General features: G+C 40.3%; 1 protein-coding gene across 2 annotated transcripts in view; it reads right to left on the bottom strand.

Annotated features, from left to right (window-relative positions):
- Window positions 1-282: 282 nt before the first annotated feature.
- fnip2 (folliculin interacting protein 2) overlaps window positions 283-20,229 on the bottom strand; it is a 44,098-nt gene continuing 24,151 nt past the window's right edge. For both annotated transcript variants that reach the window (XM_036582899.1, XM_036582901.1), the window contains exons 7-17: window positions 18,899-18,970; window positions 17,888-18,023; window positions 15,698-15,899; window positions 14,716-14,804; window positions 12,898-13,044; window positions 11,722-11,891; window positions 9,970-10,699; window positions 8,412-8,568; window positions 5,830-6,030; window positions 5,043-5,158; window positions 283-3,869 (exon numbers count right to left, since the gene is read on the bottom strand). In XM_036582899.1, the coding sequence (XP_036438792.1) occupies window positions 3,791-3,869; window positions 5,043-5,158; window positions 5,830-6,030; window positions 8,412-8,568; window positions 9,970-10,699; window positions 11,722-11,891; window positions 12,898-13,044; window positions 14,716-14,804; window positions 15,698-15,899; window positions 17,888-18,023; window positions 18,899-18,970 (2,099 nt within the window). In that variant the 3' untranslated portion in view covers window positions 283-3,790. The remainder of the gene's footprint in view (window positions 3,870-5,042; window positions 5,159-5,829; window positions 6,031-8,411; window positions 8,569-9,969; window positions 10,700-11,721; window positions 11,892-12,897; window positions 13,045-14,715; window positions 14,805-15,697; window positions 15,900-17,887; window positions 18,024-18,898; window positions 18,971-20,229) is intronic.

The raw sequence follows: 20,229 nt of genomic DNA, 5'->3' as shown, positions 1-20,229 counted from the left end.
ACCTAAACATTCTTGATGACTTTGCCTTTAACTGAGGCAGACATGCACAAATAGATGTTAAAGTCCCAGGGAGTAAAATACACAGTGTGTGTGTGTGCGTGTATGTATGTATGTATTTATTTATACTGTAGTCCATCTGTTTCTCTGCATACTTTGTTTGTCCCCTTTCACCTTGTTCTTCAATGGTCAGGACCCCCACAGGACCACCACAGAGCAGGTATTATCTGGGTGGTGGATCATTCTCAGCACTGCAGTAACACTGACGTGGTGGTGGTGTGTTAGTGTGTGTTGTGCTGGTCTGAGTGGATCAGACACAGCAGTGCTGCTGGAGTTTTTAAACACCTCAGTGTCACTGCTGGACTGTGTCCACGAGCCAAAAACATTGTCCTGTGACAATGATGAAGGACTGAAGGATGACCAGTGCAAATTGTGCAGCAGATGAGCTACTGTCTCTGACTTTACAAGGTGGACCAGCAAAGTAGAAGTGTCTTATAGAGTGGACATTGAGTGGACACAGTGTTTAAAAACTCCAGCAGCATTGCTGTGTCTGATCCACTCGTACCAGCACAACCCAAACTAACACACCATCAACACATGGACAATAGTAAAAGGCGGTTAATAAAGTGAAAACAGATGAGTGGATATGCCGTACTAGGAGGTCTGGGATTGCAGTATGCTTGCTAGGTTAGCTTTCGCTTGGTCTTTAGCTTTCTCGCCATACGTTTTCCTGACTCAGAGAGACAGCTGGGAAACACAGTTGTATTAAAGCTGTGTGGATGGGTGGAGCAACATCAGCCGTGTGATTATTAGGACACTACTTACTGGTGTTACCCAAAACTAGCACTGCTCAGTTTACTGTGTGAAAGGAGAATGTAGGCAAAATCCATTGGCCATTTAGTGGGCACTGGAAAGTTCTTCAAAGCACATACTTGCACAATACTGTGCATGTATTATTGTGTGTCCAAAAGAGCAAGATCAACCTACTTAGCAAGAAAACACAGATTTGGGCTCCCTGGGGCTTTAACTGCTGCTTAGCTATCAGTCTAGCTACGTAAACATTTCCCCCCTATTGCTGTGATGGAAGCTACACACAAAACACACACTTACAGAAAGAGCCATTACATAAGACCACTTGATGCTCATATGAATAAGACCTCAGTAGAGAAATTACAAGAACTCCAGAATGATTATTCCAGAGGACCCAAAACATTGTAATTACTTACATACACAAACTTACAAATTAGAGATTCTTTCCGAAAGCATTTATATTGTGGATTCTGTGAAGAATCCTGTAAACCTCCGTTCCCCCACAAGGGGGAGCCACACAAACAAAAATCAGCTCCAGTGGGGTAAACTTGGTCAACATATTGACATGCACCATTTGCATCCAACAATAAACTCAAAGTCTAAGCAAACGCTTCTGTAAACCAGCATGCTTTTAGTGATTCCTGTGTAAAGAGCAAGAACCTTAAATAAAGGTCTTATTTTGTTTTTCAGTCATGTTTATCACCATCAATACATATCTGGAGCATACTCTTTGATAATGGTTAAGATAAGAAAATGAAAAGAAAGACAGACTTGTATGAGTAGTCTGGCTAAAAATCTACACAAAGTCGCACTTAGCCTAAACACAGCCACTCCTGGGGTCCTGCGTTTACTTCTTTGGTTTGCACTGGAGCTACAAGGCTAATATAGCTAACAAGCAATGGAAGCTCAGCAATTAGCACTGTGTAAACGGCATGCTTGTAGGGACTGTTACATTTTGTACCTTTTTCTAGATAACAGTATATCCTACAGTGTTAGAAACCATTTAAGCAAGTCTAGGTTGCTAATTTATGCACATAAGCTTCCATTACTTGTTAGCTTCATTAGCCTTGTAGCTCCAGCGCAAAACTAAAGAAGCAAACTTAAATCTTAACATCAGGGCTGATCAACTCCATTTTGGAGTTACCAGAAAAGTGTTTTAATTTAGATTTTTAGCCAAACTATTCCTTCAAGAAAATTCTAGAAGCTTTGCATAGACCTCTGAAATCATATGGCATTCTATAGTTGGCATCATGCTCTTACTAAGGTGGTTTTGCCTTTGGAAAAATTAATAGTGTTTTCAAAAATGACTGAATTTGAGCTCTGTAGTAAACAAAAAGGTTCCAAAGCATGGACTTTTTCCCTGTGTAGCCTGCATGTAGCACATGGATAATGCTACATACAAGCTACAAGCAAGTTAACACTTGGGCACATTGACATGAGATTGCATAAAAGCAAGTCTCCTATTAAACACTATTACATGTATATCAACAACAACTGCTCAAACTATAGGCTATTATTGCTAAAGCAATTTAAATAGCACATTGAACAAAGCCTACTCATATGAGTAGGGAATTTAGGGGAGATTCTTTTCTTGTCAACTCAGCAAGAGCTAGCTTTAGCTTGCATGTAAAAAAAAGAAGGATTTCCACTCAACAAACACATTATTCAGTGAATCTTGTAACATTTGGAGGAAAAATGTACACAGGACAACATGTCTCAGGTTTAGAACATTTTTGTTTACCACAGGGCACGACAGCAGCCGTTTTCAAAAACAGCATTCATGTTATCTACAAAGAATTCAGCATAAAGCTGCTTTTCCTGACATGGGCATGACGCTGACTACAGAATAGTGCCTTCAGAGGTCAATGGATTTCAGGCAGCATATGCACTGGAACTACAGAACATCACCTCCATCTGTGTCCATCTCAAAGGTGGTCATACGCTGCTTACTTGGGTAATGAGACAATGTATATTGTCCCAAACATTCTGAAGGGACAGACTAACTCTAATTCTTCTAGTTAGCCTCCACTTTCGCTTTCCTGTTCACACTGCCTCAATGACAGTTTTGCAAAAAAAAAAAGTAATAATTTATATAATAATCTGAAATTTGCTTCTTTAGTTTGGTAATGGAACTATGAGGCCTATGTAGTTAACAAGTAACGGAAGCCTATACCTCACCAATTAGCACTGTGGAAATATGACGAACTTGCCTCAAACGGCGTGGAATCATTAAGTAATCTCAAATAGAGCTGCAAATGAGGTTTCCAGCACTGTATGACCTACTGTTATCTGTAACACAAAATTGAGCCTTCAAGATGGCTTATGTGATAACAAGCTGTGTGAGGCCAGTGTGATTATTTTGGGCTTGCTGTTTGCGCAGTGCTAATTGCTGGTGTATAAACTACCACTGCATGTTGCTGCATTAGCCTCGTATCTCCAGCATAAAACTAAATAAAGCGTTCAGTCACATATCCTGACTGAATAACTATATTTAGGCTAAGGGAAAAGTGTGTAAATTTGATTTTTGACCAAGCAATTTCTTTAATACTGCATTAAGAAGTGACTAGTAGCAATCCTGACAAATTTTCATTCCTCCCTTTAAGACAAGACATGTAAGACAATGACAAATACTGCAAATATGAAACAGAGAGAGTTTGACTGTAAACAAGTGTCTCATTATAGAGGATTCCAGGGTCTGAAGGCAGTAGAAATGGTGTAGGCAAAAAGCTGACACACAGACATATCACACTCCATCTGTATCCAGTCAGCTGGCGAGGATGTAAAACTTCTGACCCAATCCGTCTTCAAGGACTACGAGCAAAATCCTGATTGGTCTGACTAAGGCTGGATCTGGGCTCTGATTGGTCCGAGTGATGAACCCGGACTGGTGTGTTAAAACTTCGATCAGGGCCTTATTGGTCTGTAGTGAGCAGAAGCACATTCTGATTGGTCGGTTTAGTGAAGCAATTCGTCCATAGCTTGTTCAGAGAAGTATCTGGGCAACGTAGGGCGAGTGTGTGCTGGCTACTGCTGCAAGTAACGGAAGGTCACTGGACTCAATCCTATGAAACACACAAACACACAAAACATGAACACACCACACTGAAACAAATGTGAAATTTGCATGTGTACACATGTGTGGAGTTTGGGCAACCCTGGTCAATTTACATATTTTGTTGTTTTTTTTAAGTGAAAAGAGGAAAAATACTATCTGATGGGGAAAAAAAACGTTTATATTTGCTCAACTTAAAACAGAGAAAATAGCATTTGTGGCATGTGCAAAAGTTTGGACAACCTTTATTTGTAAAGTCTCAGAACATCAGTAACTTATGTTGCCTTGACTCATTAGGACTGCTTACCCAGGTCAAGAACAGACTATTCAAACCTTGTGCTAACACTCAACAAACATGGGCCTCCTCTACCCTGCTGGCTGAGGAACTGAAAATAAAGCTAACTGATGCATACAAATTAAGGGAAAACAAGATATCAAAGTGCTTCCAGCTCCAAAATGTCTTAAAGGGAACTGTGGAAGTCGAGACATGATCTACAAGACGTCTCAGGTAAAGCTGCTTGTGTGCTGATGAGAAAAAAGCAAAACCCCCATATGACCATACAGGACCTGCAGGAATGTTTAGCTGATACAAGAGTGGTGATGCACTGTTCTACTGTGCACTGCTGCCTGCACAAATATGATCTGCATGGAAGAGTTATCAAAAGTGAACCTTCCCTGCAACCTCATCACAAAGCCAACGTCTCAGGTTTTCAAAACAACATCTAGAAAAGCCAAAGGCATTTTGGAAACAAGTGCTGTGGACTGATGAAGTAAAAATGGAATTTTGTCCACATCACAAGTATGTTTGGAGAAAAAAAAGGAGTAGCATTTGATGAAAAGAACACCTTGCCAACTGTTAAACAACAGAGTGGATCTATTATGATTTGAGGTTGCATGACAGCCAGTGGCACAGCAAAGACTTCAGAGGTAGTGGGTGAAAATTCTTAAAACAAGACAATAAAAGACTCCTAGCTGGTTCATACTTACTTAGTGACTTATTTAGTGACTAACAAACTTTTGCACATACCACAATTATAATTTTTTGTTTTTTCCCCTTGAGAGCCTCCACTGTGGAATGTATTAAAAAATATTGATGTAATGTGATTATGATAAATTATCACAAAAGGATTGTCATATTGCCCACCCCTAAGAGGGAGAGAGAGTGTGTGTGTGTGTGTTGTACCCCAGTGCTAGTCCCAGCTCTTTCACATGGACTCTTCTCTGCCCTCTCAGATACTCTGCCAAAGAACAGCTCTTAAAATATATCTCCTGCAATCGATCCTCCAAGTGCATCACACACTGCAGAGCACAGACAGAAGTGAAAATTTAGGAAAGATTTGCATTAAAGAGATTTTGTTGGAAAATCAAATGTACAGAATTTTCACCCTTACACTGAATGTAGTCAATCAGCCACAATCAGCCTTAGTCTGAAGTTTGCTTCTTTAGTTTTAAGGTTGTTACACACTAAATGCTAATAACGACACAAATATATACGAACGCGTATGTTGAAAATAGTGAAAATAGAATGGACAGGTTCACCACCACATTCAGAAGCTACATGTGCTTTTATACACAGCTCTCATGTCCATAGTTCTGTCTGAGCTGCTTTTGGAGACGCCAGCACCACAAGTGACAAAGCAGAAGACAATTGTGAAGTTCTATTTGCTGAGATCAGTCATGCCTTCAACAGTGACCGGAAAAATCAAACAGAGGACAAATAATACAATGTTGCATATTCACTTTCAGAAAAATCACATTTTTCTGAAAGTGAATATGCAACATTTGTCAGCTACATCAGTCTCAGAGCTCCAGTGCAAAACTAAAGAAGGAAACTTCTTGGCTGATTTGTGGTAAGGAGGGAAAACTGGGAAATTTACTGTTGAACATTCCTTTTACTTTGAATATTTATAATTATTAAATAAACAGGTGCAAAAACATTGTGTGTGTGTGTGTGTAAGAGAGAAACGTACAAAGTCTGCTGCAATGTTGAGTGTGTGCAGCTGCAGAACAGACGTAAGGAGTGTGTGTATGAGATTGGAGACCATCACGTCTCTTCCAAGCCGCCCTGGCTCACACACACGCCGCTGGCTCGTGGCCACCTGAACACACAGCCGGTCTGTGTCCGCCACGATACACACTGCCTCTGCGACCGGCTCGTCCAGCGCGGGGTGCTGCGGGCACACATATATAAATAATCACTGTTAAGAGCAATGAAACAACAAGGCTTTGACTACTAACTACTAACAGTACAGTAGATTTCAGTCTCAGGTTTGTCTGTGTCTGCCCTGCACTGTTTTCCCTGCTCTAACAAGCAGCTGGTGAACCAGCTATTTTATGGAAGATATAACAGAGGTGGGAACAAGTCGCTGAGTTGCAAATAACAGCAAACCTCAAGTCTTGACACTCAGTCAAGTCCCAAGACAGGTCTTGAGTAAATATAGGCCCAAGTCGAGTCCCAAGTCAATATAGGCAATACAGGCTATACAGGCAGTCTCAATTTGAGCCTCGAGTTGAGTCCTGAGTCACTAAGGACAAGTCTCAAGTCAACAGAAGCAAGTCTCAAGTCAAGTCCTGAGTCAATACAGACAAGTCTCAAGTTGAATCTCGAGTCGGTACAGGCAAGTCTCAAGCTAAGTCCCAAGTCAATACAGAGAAGTTGAGTCTCGAGTCAGTATAGGCAAGTCTCAAGTCAAGTCTTGAGACAGTACAGGCAGGTATCAAATCAAGTTTTGAGTCAGCACAGGCTAGTGACAAGTCTCAAGTCCAGTTTCACTCAATACATGTGAGTATCAAGTCTCGAGTCAGTACAGGCAAGTCTTAGGTCAAATCTCAAGTCAGTACAGGCTAGTCTCAACTCCCAAGTCAAGTCTCGAGTCAGTACAGGCTAGTCACAAGTCAAATCTTAAGCCAAAAGAGGCAAGTTTCAAGTTGGGTCTCAGATCAATAAAGACAAGTCCCAACAGAGATGTTGACTCGAGTCAGTGGCTAAGCTTCCAGTCTCACTTTCACCTGATCGCAACCTGACTCAGAGGCGCGCTTAACTTAATACAGGCGAGTCTCAAGTCGAGTCTTGAGGCTAAAACAATTTTTCAGCCAACAGAATGCCACTTCGACACTGACCAAGTAAATATAACAGCCCATTTAATGATAACATGTTAAAATACCATGCTCATATTAGTATATTAAATTAACAGCAATGTTTTTACATGGAAACATAATGATTGACACAAAGAAATACATAAAAGTAGTGTTCTGCACATGAAAAGAAAATGTAAACAATTTTCAAAGTCCGTCTTTAATAAAGATTTTTAGCAGAATATTTTGAGCCCTCTGTGGCTAAACATACATAAAAACCCCACTATTTTAAGCTGAATTTAGAAAACCAGCCAAAAAAATGACAGAAAAGAGAGCATAATAGTGAATTTTGTTTACTTGTCATGAGGAAAAAAAATGACACTTCGCGTATGTAACAAACACAGTGACCGCTTCCTTAAGAGGGACTCAACAAAAAGACTGGAGATTAAATGCTGAGCAAAGGCTTGATGCAAATTTGAATTCTCTCAAATACTAATACAAATTATTAACTCTAAAATAAACTACACAAATCGCTTGATTATGTTGTCCTAAGGGGTTTGTATCAAATATATTTTCAGTGCAGGTTTATATGAAAAGTAATCGACTGTAGCCAGTCATAAGTCTCAAATTCTACTGAGTCATGAAATTTGTGACTCAAGTCCTAGTAGCGTCCAAGTTGTGTGACCTGAGTCCACACCTCAGATATAAATTTGCAGTAGTATCTGGCTGCAGTCCTGCAAACTGATGACATGAGGAACCAGGCTAGATGGTAGAAGTCCCTGCTTGAGTAACCCAGGGCCTTGGAAGTAAACTGCTCCATCAAAATAAAAGGGTTAGGTACACTTTAACCACGTTCGGTAGTTATCTAGCTAAAACATGTAGATCATTCAACTTTCTATCATTTTAAACATTTAAAGCACTATTTGTGTGCAGAAGCCATAATTTCCTGACCTATGCAGTGCACTAAGTAGGGAGTAGGGAGCGATTCGAGATTCAGCCGTAGTATATAAGGGTTTCTTGAAACGTTACACGCTGATGTGTTAATCTTCCATGCCCTCCATGTAATAACATGCAAGGTATGGTAGCTACTTAGCCTCTTGACCACTATGTAACATCATATCTGGAGCTGAGAGAGTGGATCTGACAGTGTACTACTGTGGCTCTGCAGTTACCTTTCTCAGCCAGAGGCTTGGTCTGCAGGGCTGCAGCAACACTTGCTACCACCAGGTGGAGCTGCACAGACCCCAAATAGGAAACTCCTTGCAAAATGCTCTTTAAATTATGCAGCAAAACTAGAAACCAGAGCCTTACCATACAAATATTTTGTGGCTGATACTGATTTTAGGGGATCATTGTATTGGCAAATACAATGTTTTATCATTTTACTTTATATACTGTATTTACATATTTTTGATATTTTAATCATGATTTTGTTTTGTGTTTTCGAACAGTTCATGATGCAGTAACAGGTACTCACGAGTACTGTGTGCTCCAGGTCGGCCATGAGGCACTGTTTGAGCCGCTGGTCAGAGCTGATGCCGTGCAGGGCAAAGTCAGGCATGTACTGTGGACAGTAACCTCCCAGCAGAGAGCGGCCAAAATGATTGACACTGGGGCGGCTCTCCGTCTGACAGCTAAGCACAAACATACACACAGAGATATACAAATCTTTACAAGAAGATAGAACAAAGGGCACATTACTCTAGCACACTCTAGCACACCACCGCTATGTGGAAATACAATGAAGTTTATGGCAACACGCAAACTGCATGAGATTTAGAGAAGGTTAGTTGTAAGGAGCATTTAGGACAAAATCAAATGTGCAAAAAAAAACCCAAACAAACAAAGAAACAAAAAAATAAAGATAGGAGATTCATCAGTTAAGAAAAAAGCAGGATGGCCAGAAAAATTTTCAGCGATGTTACATGATCCGATTTAACAATGTTTATATACACACACAATAGCCAGACTATTTAGTTGTATGAAAGACTAGTTCATTTATAGACGTTTTTACATACATGCCAAAGTCTGACTTAACTACAGTTACTACAATTCATCACAGTGTCCACCACTGGAAAACATTAGCGCTCCTATTTTCCTTCCATCTAAATATCCCATGTCTATTTCTGACACAATATTTAACAAAAAAGGTACATCTCTTTCACCTTTTGTCGTGTCATGTTTGCTTTGGTGTTATAATGCTGTCATTCATGTGGTACTGCTGAAAGCACAGCAAAATGTCACAAGGACTCTGTGGGAGTCAGTGGGAGCATTCTAATGTGACAACAGACGGATGACACCAACCTGCATATTCCGTATCTTTCAACGCAGCAATGGAGCAGCTGCTCCATTGAAGGATACAGCATTTCTGGGTTGCCGTCATTCGTCTACCATTATTGTGTGTACTGCAACTGCAACTGCCATTAGTCGCAAAAGCAGAATGAACTGGATGTTGAGTTTTTTTGGTGGAAAAACAGGCACTGAACGCTTATAGCTTATAAGTCCAGGCCTACTTGTTCGTGTACACTGACCTCAAAAAGTGTTTGGACTCTTTAACCATTTAACTTTTAGTAAACTTTAATGTCTTTAGGTTACTTCATAAAACTTTTAACAAAACGATATGTGAAAAAGACTTTTAGCACACCAAACAGATGGTGGATCGCAAAGCTTGGTTGCTTTTTCTTATACTAGTGTCAGTAAACATGATGGGATGGTAAACTCAGAAGTGTACAAAGACATTCTGGATGCAAACCTGCAGAATAATAAATGCCACTTTATATGCTACAAATGCCCAAAAAAGATTTGGGGCCACTGTACGACAAAATGTCAATGAAAGTGTGCCATTAGAAACATTAGCCTGTGTTCAAAACACTGTTTTAGGGTAAAACAGTGGCTAACACCATCACAGGTGGGACACAGGTGGGGGCAGCACTGCTATAATAGAAAAAAAGTCTAATCATACATCATTTCCCCCTTCCCCAAATATAGTTGATCAGCCAAGACCTTAACCTTGAAAAAAGTATGTGTTCTGATACCTCGGAAGGGGCAGTTCATGCTCTCGCATCTCTGCTGCTGTGTATGGTTGTCGGGGTGAAGGCTCCTCCTCATCACTGTCTCCCAGAGAGCTGTCCGAGCTCTCATTCTGCCGTATGTCTGTCAAAAGCCTGTGAGGCAGCTTCCTGTGTAAGCCCCTCCCACACCGTCGTTCATCATGCTCCGCCTCCCTAGGGCTGCCGATGGTAAACTGTACTCGCTGTACTGGAGGGCTCTGACTGGCTAAAATGTGCTCTAACCCTGCCCCCACAGAGTCATTACTGTCCCCAAAACAGTCCTGCCCAACCTCTCCACACTCCAGCCTCTCATTGGTCATTTCAGGAAAGGGGGAGGGCTCAGCTGACTCTGAGACTGGGCCTTTTTCACTGGTCCTTTCTGAAACTGGAGCAGGGCTTGTACCAAGAAAGTCAGCTCTTAGTGTTTTTTCATTGGTCCTTTCAGGAAAGAGGGCTGGCTTTGTAAGCTCTGACTCAGGTGTGAGTGGTTTCTCATTGGTCCTTTCACATAAGGGGGTGGGCTTAGTGGTTTGAGGTGGACAGGGGTTGGCTGGACTGTCCGTGTGTCCTGGAGGCTGTGTGTTCTCCTGTAAGTCAGAGCAGCGGATGAAGTAGGAGAGGACGTAGAGGACGCGCTGCACCAGCTCTCTCCTACGTCCCACCACCACTGTCCGACATACTCGCACAGGAGAACCCAATGCACCGTACAGATCACCTGCATGACAAACAGTTAATCAGCCAGTTTGGCCACTGTACGCTTGTAGTAGCATACAATTAAGAAAAATATTTCTATTGCAATTGATCGTCAGCTAAAATGTAATATTCGTGACAGGCCATCTTCTGCTCCTTAACACTTCCACATGGTCTGCTGCAGCCTACACCTACTTTCTATGCTCTCTTTAGCTAATTTAGCATTAACTCAATGAAAATCTTTGAAAAAAGATCACATATTAAATAACATTAAATAACAAAACACTCAGTAATTCATTATCTTTTGGTATATCTCTTTCTGTTCTTTTTTTGAAAGTTGTGTAAATCTGTACATTCGTGAGCTTCTGCTGATGTGGGTCCATGGCCGTTTCTTTTCTTTATATGATGCATACGAAAGTCATTTGCATGCTAATAGCTCCCTCTTGTGGAGAAATGTCAGCCTGCTAGACATGTGTAAGTGCCATGTGCTTCAACTTATCTGATGATAATGTTTTTTTTTCATTATAATGTCATTATAGCAGAGGCACTCTGGAAGCCAACCATAGATGTCGTTGGGAAACAATGAAGTACTATATTTTTTTCATAATTGTACAAGTTATCTTGGAACCATTGGAACACATGCTGAAAGGAAAATGCTTAGACAGTGTGTCGGACTCTGAGAAACCCCAGGCACACACAGTGGGGAATTACTGTAGCCCATTGGCTTCATCATGCCCTGTAATTATCAACTGTTTAAACAGTAAATGTGAGTAAAACATCACATGTACATATTATTGTGAATTTATATATTACTAAACAAGCTGTTTAAAATTTAGTCCTCTGTAGTTCTCCATCAGGTTACTGACAATAATTGCCTTTTAAGTATTGTCCTCTGCTTACTTGTCAATCACTGCTGATTACATTACTCTATGACCCAGGCCTAGTGCCTACATAATTTGTGCCCTGTGTGAGGAGCCCATCTTTAAGGTGGTTTCAGTGTGCATGTGTATACTTTACAGTGTGTTAGGTTGGTGTGTGGGTGTGTACCTAGCTGAGCCCACAGTGGGTTGTAGGGGTGAGACTTGGCCAGAAGGTCCACAGTGTGGGAGGCATGTTTCTGGCAGACGGGTTTGATTGGCAGGTGGTTGCTAGGCATCACTGTGGGAACCCAGGCTAAGTGGTACATGAGGACAGCAGTAAGTAGTGCAGAGAGGAACCTGGTGAATAGAACACAGAGGAAGTTCATGTCAAATATAGAGGAAAAATATATCAAGGTGTCGCACGCAAGAAAGTTTCCAAAATGACATACATTATGCTTCAGAATTTTACTTCAATTAGACTTGTTTTACACTATCATTATAGCTTTGAGAAGCATGGGTTGAAGGAACAGACTACTGAAAGTACTATTTAAGTGTATTCTGAACATAAAAATAAATGTTTTGTATCTAATCACATGCAGCTGATACATACTTAGTGTAGTCACTTAGTACTTTGTGTACAAATTACACTAATTACTAATACTGATGACAATTAACCCTTGAAATTTAGGACCTGTGAGACACAAGGTTACACAAGCAGTGCGTGTGCTGAACGCCAGCAATGGGTGCACCTTAAAAGTAGCTGAATTCACCAATTAGAAGTAGTGTCTTGGTACTTATGGACATATCGAGTAACTTCTAGTTTTACTCTCTCTTTATTACTTATATGGCCTATAGCTTCACTATTCTGCTGATAGGGGTACCATTACATTCTATTTGTTGATGCATAATTTGTCATTTGCCCTCTACCTTCTTCATCACTAGCCAGTTTCTGACCACAGGACCTCTGTTGTTCATATATTACTTGGATGGTAGATACTGATAAGGTAGTGACATGGTAGTGTGTGTGGAGTATCAGCCACAATGGTGTCACTGCTAGGCTGAATACAATAAAACTATCCAGACAAGAGCGGCTTTGCTAGTCTAGAGGATCGCTGACATAAACTGTGCATTAACAGATGAGCTACAATCTCTAACTGTACTCCAGTAAGGTGGAGCTACAAGACAGCGCTTTTTAATAAAGTGGTCAGTTAGTGTTAATGACATAAATCATAAAACCCTGGGGAAACATTAATACACAATGCAAAGGAACATATAAAACATCAGCTTCACTGGGGAACTGAAATTATGACAGTTGTCCACAGCCTTAAAAATGAAAAGGTCAAAAGGTGAAAAGGGCACTGACTGGTTCTTGGCCCCATGCTCCATGAGCAAGCTCATCTCCTTCAGGAAGCGCTGACACAGCTGGTTTCGCTCGGCACTCTGGGATACCATGGTCAACCAAACTGGCTCAGTGATCCGCGGAGCCATGTACAGATTCCATACGGTCATCCTAGACAAGAGTACAACCCACAAAGAGACTCAAAACCAAGAGTAACAAAAATCAGACACAAGCCACGGATGTTATGCATTTATCGCTTGTCACACTGCAAACGATGCTGCCAAAATCTGCAACTTCTTTTATGCTGCAGGTCAGATTACATGACATACATAAGATTTCCTGGCAATAGGTCTGCATACAATATTTTCAAGTTAAAGAACTGTGATTATCAATAATATCACCGGCTGCAAAAAGGGATCAGAAAAACTTTTTCTCCAGGTTAGAGCTAGCTGCTCTAAGGTAAAACCCAGTGACATCAGCTCATTTTATTTATTTATTTATTTTTATACTGCAGCGAGTCACTGAGGCAAGTTACAGAGCACTCTGGCATTTATTTTCCACTCACTCAAGCTAAACATAATGTAAAGTAAAATAAGTAGTAGGGGAAAGTGTGTAGTAAAGCTAGCAATAGTATATAGCAGAGAGAGAACTAACAGGCAGCCTCAGAACAAATCTCTCTCTCCCTCTCAAACCGATAAAGCTGCACGCTCCCACACTTCAACTCCAACTTCCCAGCATATTTACAAGCTGTTTAACAGTAAATTGGTCCTCTCTAATTATCTCTTATTCCTTTTCTTTTCCCAAAATGGTTATTATTACATTCACAGCATTTGGCAGAAGCTGTTAGCCACAGCGACTTACAATTTGATCTTGTTTTTTTGTTTTTTTTTTAAAACACAGGTAGGCGAACGTAGTATTAGGAGTCTTGCCCAAGGACTTATTGGTATAGTGTAGGGTGCTTACCCAGATGTGGGACTGAACCCCAGTTTTTCTGTCGGTTACATGATAGTTAGCTCTGTCATTTCAAGGCAGGCCACTCTATAAGCTCAAATATAACAAGAAAGGCCCTGTATGGCAGCACAGCTGAATACTTCTATAGCAGAAAAATGCTCAAAAATTATGCTTTCAAAACTGGATCTATTGGTATCTTCAGTGTCCCAAACGTCTATTAAGTGTTAAAGGAAAGGTGATGTAACACAGCATGCTCTTATCCCAGCTGTTTTTTGGAACGTGTTACAGGCATTAAATTTGGAAAGGGTGTATATTTACAAATGAAAGAAACAGGTCGTTCCGTGTGTGAAAGGCTGCTGCGTGGCTTTATCAGTTAACAAACATGACAACATGTGGGATAAGAAAGATTTACCTCACACTGCTAGAGAATGTTCTGAAGCCAGACAACATATCAGGACTGACTTAGAACATGGACCAACATTACACACTAAAAGAAAACTCTTTTACAGAAAACAGATTGCAGGACAAATATAATTATGTTTGTGCGTCTTAAAGCCACATACTGCTTTTGGGCCAGCTTGACTGACAATCACAATAGATGGAAACTCTCAGTGATTGACAATACTATCATCAAAAAAAATAACCCAAGCACCAATCAGACACTAGTAACCAAGAATAAACATAAATCAGACAACTGAACACCGGTGGTGTGAATCAGACACAAATTACTAGGCACCGAAACAAATAGGATAAGGGTAAAAGAGCAGAAACACAGATCAGACAAAAGCAACTCAGCACAGACCGAGACAGAGCACAAGCAACAGACTGTGGAAACAAAGAAAACCATTTAAAACACACTGCACATTCATAAAAACATACAGATATCCTCACCTGAACTCTCCCAGTGCCTCCATAACTCGACACAGATACACCTGCACTCGCTGACTAGCCTCTGCTACCCTCCTGCACACAATCATCGCCTGAAACACACAAACACAGTTTTAATTTGATTCTGACAAAGTAATCTAAACACTCTTGCTTTGTCTATATGTTACCTGTTGTTCTCCAACCATTTGGCGAGAGGGGAGAGCTATAGTTAAGAGATTACTGTATGCTTGTCTGGACTGGAAACCTGTTAGTCTATATATTCTGCAGTAAAATCACTTCAGTTTTTTTTGGTGGGCTACTTGCGGACTATTTATGTGAAATAACCATTTTATAGTGTTGTGAATACACTAAGTGGTTCACACTGCTGTGGCACGTACACACAATTGCCTTCTACTTTCTTTTGGTTTTGAATGCCCTGAAATCAGAAGCAGCATGTTTGGTAAAACAGAACATTTCAGCAACAGTCGCAAGTGAAAAATTTGGTGGGACTGTATTTATGTTTTAGGTGGCATGCCACTCCTGGGAAGTAGTAGCAAAAAGACTCTAAAAAGGGTCTTTATCTGTCCATTATTTAACGAAGGCCAGCGTATAACGTGCGTTTATGTAACTTCCAAAGAATTGGAGGGGATTAGGTTTAATATAGCCGATACAAGATTCATTCCTCTGGATCAGATCAGGACATCACTAATAAAATATTAGCAATTGCACAATAAAGGAAAGGGCTGCAACAATAACAATGACAACAACAAATTTTAGGTGATGACATCATGTTCTTGTTATTGTCCAGATAGTGAAAAATAATGTGACATGAATATCAGTTCATATCTTCCACCCCTTCACTTTGCTTGTTCGGAAAGTCCAGACGAGCATACAGATTCTTAGGGACACAAAAGGATTCAGTGTCCCACAGCAACCACATGCTGGAAAGTCAACAATGTGGCCTTCTTTGACCTCAGCGCTGGCACGACTGCATTCATGCACTCACCCTCTCGATGGCGGTCTTGAGCTTGTTCATGTGGGACTCGAACAAAGGGAAGTGAGAGAAGAAGAACTCTTGGAAGCTGTGGCTCTCCTCCTCCTTCTCAGGCAGGCTGATGATGATGCTGACGGCGATCTTCTTCCTCCGAGCCATTGCTGGGTTGGAGCTGCAGCTTTCATCAGACAGACTGAACATCTCCTCTGTGCTCCTGCCAAACACACGTACACAGAAGAGTGGTCTGCACACTTAACAAGCACAACCTAAAACTCTTCCTCATCTGGTCAGCAAAAAGCTTTTCATCACTAACTGATATTGTCAATAATAGCTTACAAAATATTTAATCTTTTATCTAATGTCACATTTTGAATGTGCGTATTGGTCAGTCACAAGTAATTAAGAAGCAACTGACATTGTAATGCTCTGTAATGCTCTTTAGCTAATAATTATCTGGTTGCCCAATACTATGTTATTACTAAGCAATAACTGGGTGAATAAAGCTTTTTTCTATGTTTATTTGTGTATTGTACAAACCTCAAACCCAAAGTAGTTGCGACAGTATATGAAATACTAATAAAAACCGAAAGGAATGATCAGTAAATTCTGTTTGACCTGAAACAAACTGAAAGCAGCACAAAAACATATTTGATGTTCAACCTTATTGACAAAGTTAAAATATGCCGGTTCCAAGTTGCCTGTAACACATTCCAAAAAAGCTGAGACAGGAGTATTTTACCACTGTTACATCATCCTTCCCTTTCACTGCACCTAACAGTTCAGCTGCACAATCAAGCTTTGTTTATTTTTATAGTTCACAGTAACTCCTACTGTGTTGTAATCCACATAGACAAGTCTGTGTGACCGTAATGAAGACCTGAATGCAGTTTGAGAGGGTTGAGAAAAGTTTTGGGACGTATTCTCAGAAAAGTTGTGGGTGACTATTCACTTCTCCTGTTCGTCAGCAATGTTAGCCTCGTAGCTCTAGTGCATAACTAAAGAAGCAAAATTTGGACATTAAATGTGTCTTGTCTGATTGATTGATAAGGCACATAAAGGGCTGCACAATGGCATAATAACGTCCCCCTATACTAAAATGTTACTGTATTTTAATATGCATTTCTTAACACATTTCAAAATGCAGGGCCAGATTTACTATGAGAGGCGCTAAGAGACAGTATACCAACACGCTGGTGGGGGTGGCTAATTTAGCAGCTTATCTACTAAGAATGTCCATGCAAATGAACTGTGAACTTTTTAATTAACATGAGCAATGCAATATAACTGTGTGTTTGAGTCGTATGCTTTTTGTATGTAAGCCCGTCTCCATCAATCGCATACTGCAGCACTAAATAGTGTATTCAAAACTGTACTAGTGTAGCGTATAGTTTTATACTTAGGTACTATGATTCTGGTTCAAATTCATCCTCATTAGCTTAAAATAATGACTTATTTTTTTGAGATTTTGACTTAGTAGGTCAAAATAATGACTTATAATTAAAGAACAAGTTACTACTCTTTTGAGAAAGTATGCTTATTTTGATTTAATATGCCACTACGCTAAGAAAATAAGGTTATTTCGATATGATAAATGAAAAATTGAGACTTTGTTGCAAAACACATTTGTTTGGTGGTTTGAGCTGAACATACATGCGCTAAAGAGCTGGGCCTTTCTAGTAAATCGAGACAACCACTTTTTAATGCCAAAACAAGGTTTGTGACGGCACAAAACGTTAGTAAATCTGCCTCACAGTGTTTTTAAAAGACTACTGCTAATGGTTACAGGCCTACACCATTAACAGTCTACATAATTAATGCTATAGGCAATCAGCAATGTAGACTTTAAAAAACAAGGTTAAATTGGCAGCTGTTTTCTGCTAAAGCCTCAATTTTAGGCTATATATTTATATAACATAACGCAACATTAACTAAATATTAGTTCATTGTACAAAATAAGAACACTCATTTTGGACAGATTCCACAGGCATGATAAGCCTGTGCGTAGTCACCAAACTGCCTGCATGCACATACTTGCGAACCACTGACATAGAATTACAGGAGGAATCTCAAAAATAACTCAAAAAGTATATATAAATGCACACAAATATCAATATACAGGACTGTACAAAGGCCAGTGGTCATAAATACTGTTTGTACATCTATTTACTGCCCACAAACCCACACACACACACTTTCACTCACCAGCGAGGGATGGGGCCGTGTTGTAGGCTGGTTGCTTGGCTACGGAGCCATCGCCGTTGGTAACTGCTGGCACAGCCACTGCCAGAGGAGGAGCCAGGTGAGGCAAGGGGTGTGGCCAGCAGGCTGCTTAATGACGCTGTGAGGTAGAAAGTGACATTTGATAAGGCTGAAGGAGTAAAAGTCCTACCAACAGCACAACAGGCACAAAAACAACTGCTGGGAAAAAGTAGAGCATGAGAAGTGTACTGTAGAAATTTATAATATCCCAGTGTTGCTAATATAAGCCAGCTGATCAACAGACCACTAAAGAAAAGAAGTCAATGGAAATTGCAATTATATTTATTATATTAATTTTTAAAAAAAATATATGAAGTCTTAAGATCCTAAACACATGTTTATTTCATCAGTGGGTCTTGGGAGCTGGTGTGAAGAAAGTTTTGTTCCAGATGTCTCCAGCCACTGCAAGGATTAGTTAAATTCCATCACCAGCACAGCAGATTTAACATATTGATTAGCAAATACAGCGCTGGTAGTTAACTACAAATAATACTGGACTGCTATGAGAGGTTTAGAAATGGTTGAACATACACATTCCCATAGGTTAATATACCAAAACATTATGACCACCTGCATAATAAACTGTTGGACCTCCATGTGCTGAAAAACCCACCGAGGCATGGACTCTACAAGACCTCTGAACGTGCCCTGTGGTATCTGGCACCAAATCATTAACAGCAGATCTTTTAAGTCCTGTAAATTGTGAAGTGGCGCTGCCAGCATATTCCCTTTGATACTCGGTCGACTTCAGATCTGAGGAATTCGCTATTCACAAGCCTTGCCGTTTCTGAGACACTGTGACCCAGTCGTCCAGCCATGATGGTTTGGCCCTTGTCAAAAATCGCTCAGGTCTCACAAGATTTCTCACAAGATACCAGCCTGCCTATCTAACACAACTATGAGAAAAGACTGTTTGCTTACCGTCTAATAAATCAGAATAAAGTGTGTGTGTACCTGAACGGGCGATGCCACTGTCCCCGTCCTCACTGTGTCCTCTGCCTGGCATGTCCACAGGATTACTGTGAACTAGAAAAAGAGATACTAATGAAACAAGCACACACATACACAGCACAACTAGGCCTGTCCTGATCATTACATTTTAGCTGACAATTAATTGCCATATAAATAATTGCAAAATGACAATGTCTTTTATTGTTCATTGTAAGCAACTATTACAGTACAAACCTCAGTCAAACTGGCTGATTAACTGTCTTTCATCCTAGTTGTCAATACTTTGTAGCTCCTGACTGACAGACACAGCTCAAGCTCAAATCAATTACCTTTACTCACTGCCTCCCTCTAAAGGTCTTAACAAACAATGGTTAAACAAGCATTACTATCGCTCTTGACAGGTGTTACAGCACCAGTCAAATATTAGAACCTTTGTCATTCACTCACAATGTGTCTCAAATGCATTTTCTGCTTTCTTTTACTGTGTTTTCCACTGTGGAAAATAAGTTTGATCAGCTCAATTAATTGTGACCAGGTGATTATATAACACTCATGACAGGCCTAACAAAAACACACACACACACACAACCACGCAAGTGCATCACCAGTGGTCCACCTGGTGCTAAAAAGAGCATGCAAGTCAAACTCAAAACACCATTAGAAATGAAGTTTAATGGGTGGGTTTGTGTCTGTAAGGGAAAGAACTGTTAGTATAGTACAAACTAATACAAGGACATGTGTTTGCCTGCATCTGTGTGTTGTGTAACACACGTTTTCTCACACCAGATCCACACTGGACACACACCTGCAAAAAAAGATACACTTCGAACAAGGAGCTGACGAGTAGGGCCTAGGGGGTAACCTAGGGCAACAGCAGTGTTAGATAAACTACTCAAATAGGAACACTGTTCACACTGACCGTTAAGGTTTCTTCATATTCCTCCATTCTTCTTTTAATTCCATCTTAACCAGCTTCCACATGTGCCAGTGAAAACTGCCTGCCCCTACAAGTCATGCAAAAATGACCGCCTGTGTTTCCCTCGTTTACATGTCAGTCCAACAGCCCGTTACTGTCAAAGTAGGTGGTTCTTCGCCATGTTGAGCAACAAAAACACTAAACTCTTCTAAGAAAGGAAGAAGCCTGGCTTTGAGACTAGAACCTGCTGAATGTCTAAGTAGATTGTACCACATCTTGGAGGTGTGCTTATCACAGTGTTTCAAAAGGTGGATTTATATATACACATATATACATACATAAACATATATAAACATATATATACATACATAAACATATATAAACACACACACATATATATATATATATATACAAAATT

This window comes from Colossoma macropomum, unplaced genomic scaffold (assembly GCF_904425465.1).
Source record: "Colossoma macropomum unplaced genomic scaffold, Colossoma_macropomum, whole genome shotgun sequence".
NCBI classification, from domain to species: domain Eukaryota; kingdom Metazoa; phylum Chordata; class Actinopteri; order Characiformes; family Serrasalmidae; genus Colossoma; species Colossoma macropomum.
Note: the sequence above shows the minus strand (reverse complement) of the source record. Positions and strands in the feature narration are given on the sequence as shown.